The sequence below is a fragment of the Cyprinodon variegatus genome, unplaced genomic scaffold, assembly GCF_000732505.1.
Source record: "Cyprinodon variegatus isolate N-32 unplaced genomic scaffold, C_variegatus-1.0 Scaffold1181, whole genome shotgun sequence".
NCBI classification, from domain to species: domain Eukaryota; kingdom Metazoa; phylum Chordata; class Actinopteri; order Cyprinodontiformes; family Cyprinodontidae; genus Cyprinodon; species Cyprinodon variegatus.
Window position 1 is genome coordinate 46415 of NW_015151634.1, and position 1926 is coordinate 48340.

Sequence of the window (1926 nt, forward strand, 5' to 3'; positions counted from 1 at the left end):
TTTTTTTTTTTTTTTTTGTTATGACTATGACCTGGATGACTGAGGACTTTCACCAGCAGCTATTTAAAAGTTCTGTTCTCCATTCATTATATTGGATGAATTGCGCATCAGTCCGGACCATTTGCTTGTACTGCTACATCATTAGATCCACCCAGAATGGGAAAGACTCACCCTTGCATATTTTGAAGAGTATGGATCCTCAAACAAAGCCCAGACCCGCTTCTGCCAGCGGCTCCACAGGCTGCCGCTCCTCACATCAGGTGAGTCTCCCTGCGCCAGCCTCCTGGTCATCTCATCATCATCCTCATGCTCCGGCTCTGGCTCCGGATCCTCACTCCCCAGGTCTAACAGACCCCCTCCCCCGAAGCTATCAAGGGCCTCCTCCGCCTCCCTGTGCTGTCGATAGGTCATCCAGCAGCATGGCTCCACGTCTGTCTCATCGATGCCCCAGAAGGCCAGCTCCTCCTCATACAGCGGCCCGCAGACGTCGGCCGGGCAGTGCAGTTTACCTGTCCTGTAATAGTTAAGGATGTGTGCAAAGACGCCCGGATGGCGGTCGAAGAAGAACTCGTCGATCTTGGCGTCATAGTCGAAGTGGTTCGGCGCATCAGGCTCGGCCAACCAGGACAGGCGGGTTCCAGGTAGGGTGCGCAGGGTGCTGCGATATGTCTGATGTCTGATCCCTCCCACGTTGATCACAATGCGATCCTTGTCGTCGCTCAGGCCCATCGCGTCCCGTATGCATTTCTCCACTAAGTTCCCCTCATTGCAAAGGTCAGTCTAGGCGGACCCCGCTAACAGCGCACAGCAATTACGCACGAAAGCAACCTGTCGCCAATTGGGAAGGAATGTGTTTGAAATGTTCATGCATCCCCTCCACTACCCTGTTTCCTTTACCAGCATGTGACATGCATCTGGTGGATTGTAGACTAATAATGTCAGGCTCTGCTGAAGGTATCGAAATCCAAAATGAGTGCAGCCAATGGGATCACCTTAAAGGGAAGGACGTCACATCGCTGCTAGATGTTCTCATAGAAGATCTCAAACGGTTAGAACCAGATGTTCGTGACACAGCAAGGTGACTGCGGTGGTGCTGAGCGGACAGCGCCTGATGCAGACTGCCTACAGACTGCCCTCCTTCGCGCTGAGCTCAGCCTGCTCCCTCTCTCCGCCACCGCTGCTCTTTGTCTCAGCAGATCGGATCAGATCACTGCTGTCATTCAGGCGCGATCGGGATGAAGAACATCCCAAATCAGATTAAAGGCTGAAGGATCCTCTTTCTTCTACCAGACAGACTGATGAGAAGCGAAGATGACCACTACCATGATGATCCTTCTCAAAAGACAAAAACAAAAACGCCCAAACTGCCTGTTATCCACACCGAGTCTTTCTGCTCCTGTTTCCAAAGCAGATTGAGCATGCCCAGTGGATGAGCCTGCATCTATGCCGAGTCTCCTCTCTCAGCAAGATGTGGAAACTGTCTGAAAGCAGCCCACGTTTTCTTCTAATTAGTCTATTTTCCCCCTGTGGTCGGTGAGTTGCTCCAACTGCCTGCAGGGAATCACCTTCCTCCTGCGCAGCTGTCTGCAGAAGGTGTGACCCTGGAGCCACGAACGCGCAGATGCGCCTCTAACGCCACAGATCAATGACCAACTGTGGGATTCAAGAGTCAACGAAGGTTTTTATCCTGCAGATTTAAATCCAGATCACATGCGATCCATGCAAACAGAAGAAAAATCTAATAAATTGGAAATGTTGCACTTCTAGGTAATTACGACGCACTTGTTAGATGTTTGTTTGACAGGAGAGGGCGCTATTAATCTATGTAGAAAAAAGAAACATGAGAATTTTAAACCCCCAGTATTGCAAAAACAAAAATCAAAACTTTCTCGTTCTTTGATATACGGAGGAGGATTAGGGCCACTG

General features: G+C 50.3%; 1 protein-coding gene across 2 annotated transcripts in view; it reads right to left on the bottom strand.

Moving 5' to 3' along the window:
• LOC107101978 (potassium voltage-gated channel subfamily C member 1-like) overlaps nucleotides 1-1675 on the bottom strand; it is a 24638-nt gene extending 22963 nt beyond the window's left edge. For both annotated transcript variants that reach the window (XM_015401083.1, XM_015401081.1), the window contains exon 1: nucleotides 172-1675. In XM_015401083.1, the coding sequence (XP_015256569.1) occupies nucleotides 172-729 (558 nt within the window). In that variant the 5' untranslated portion in view covers nucleotides 730-1675. The remainder of the gene's footprint in view (nucleotides 1-171) is intronic.
• Nucleotides 1676-1926: the final 251 nt, after the last annotated feature.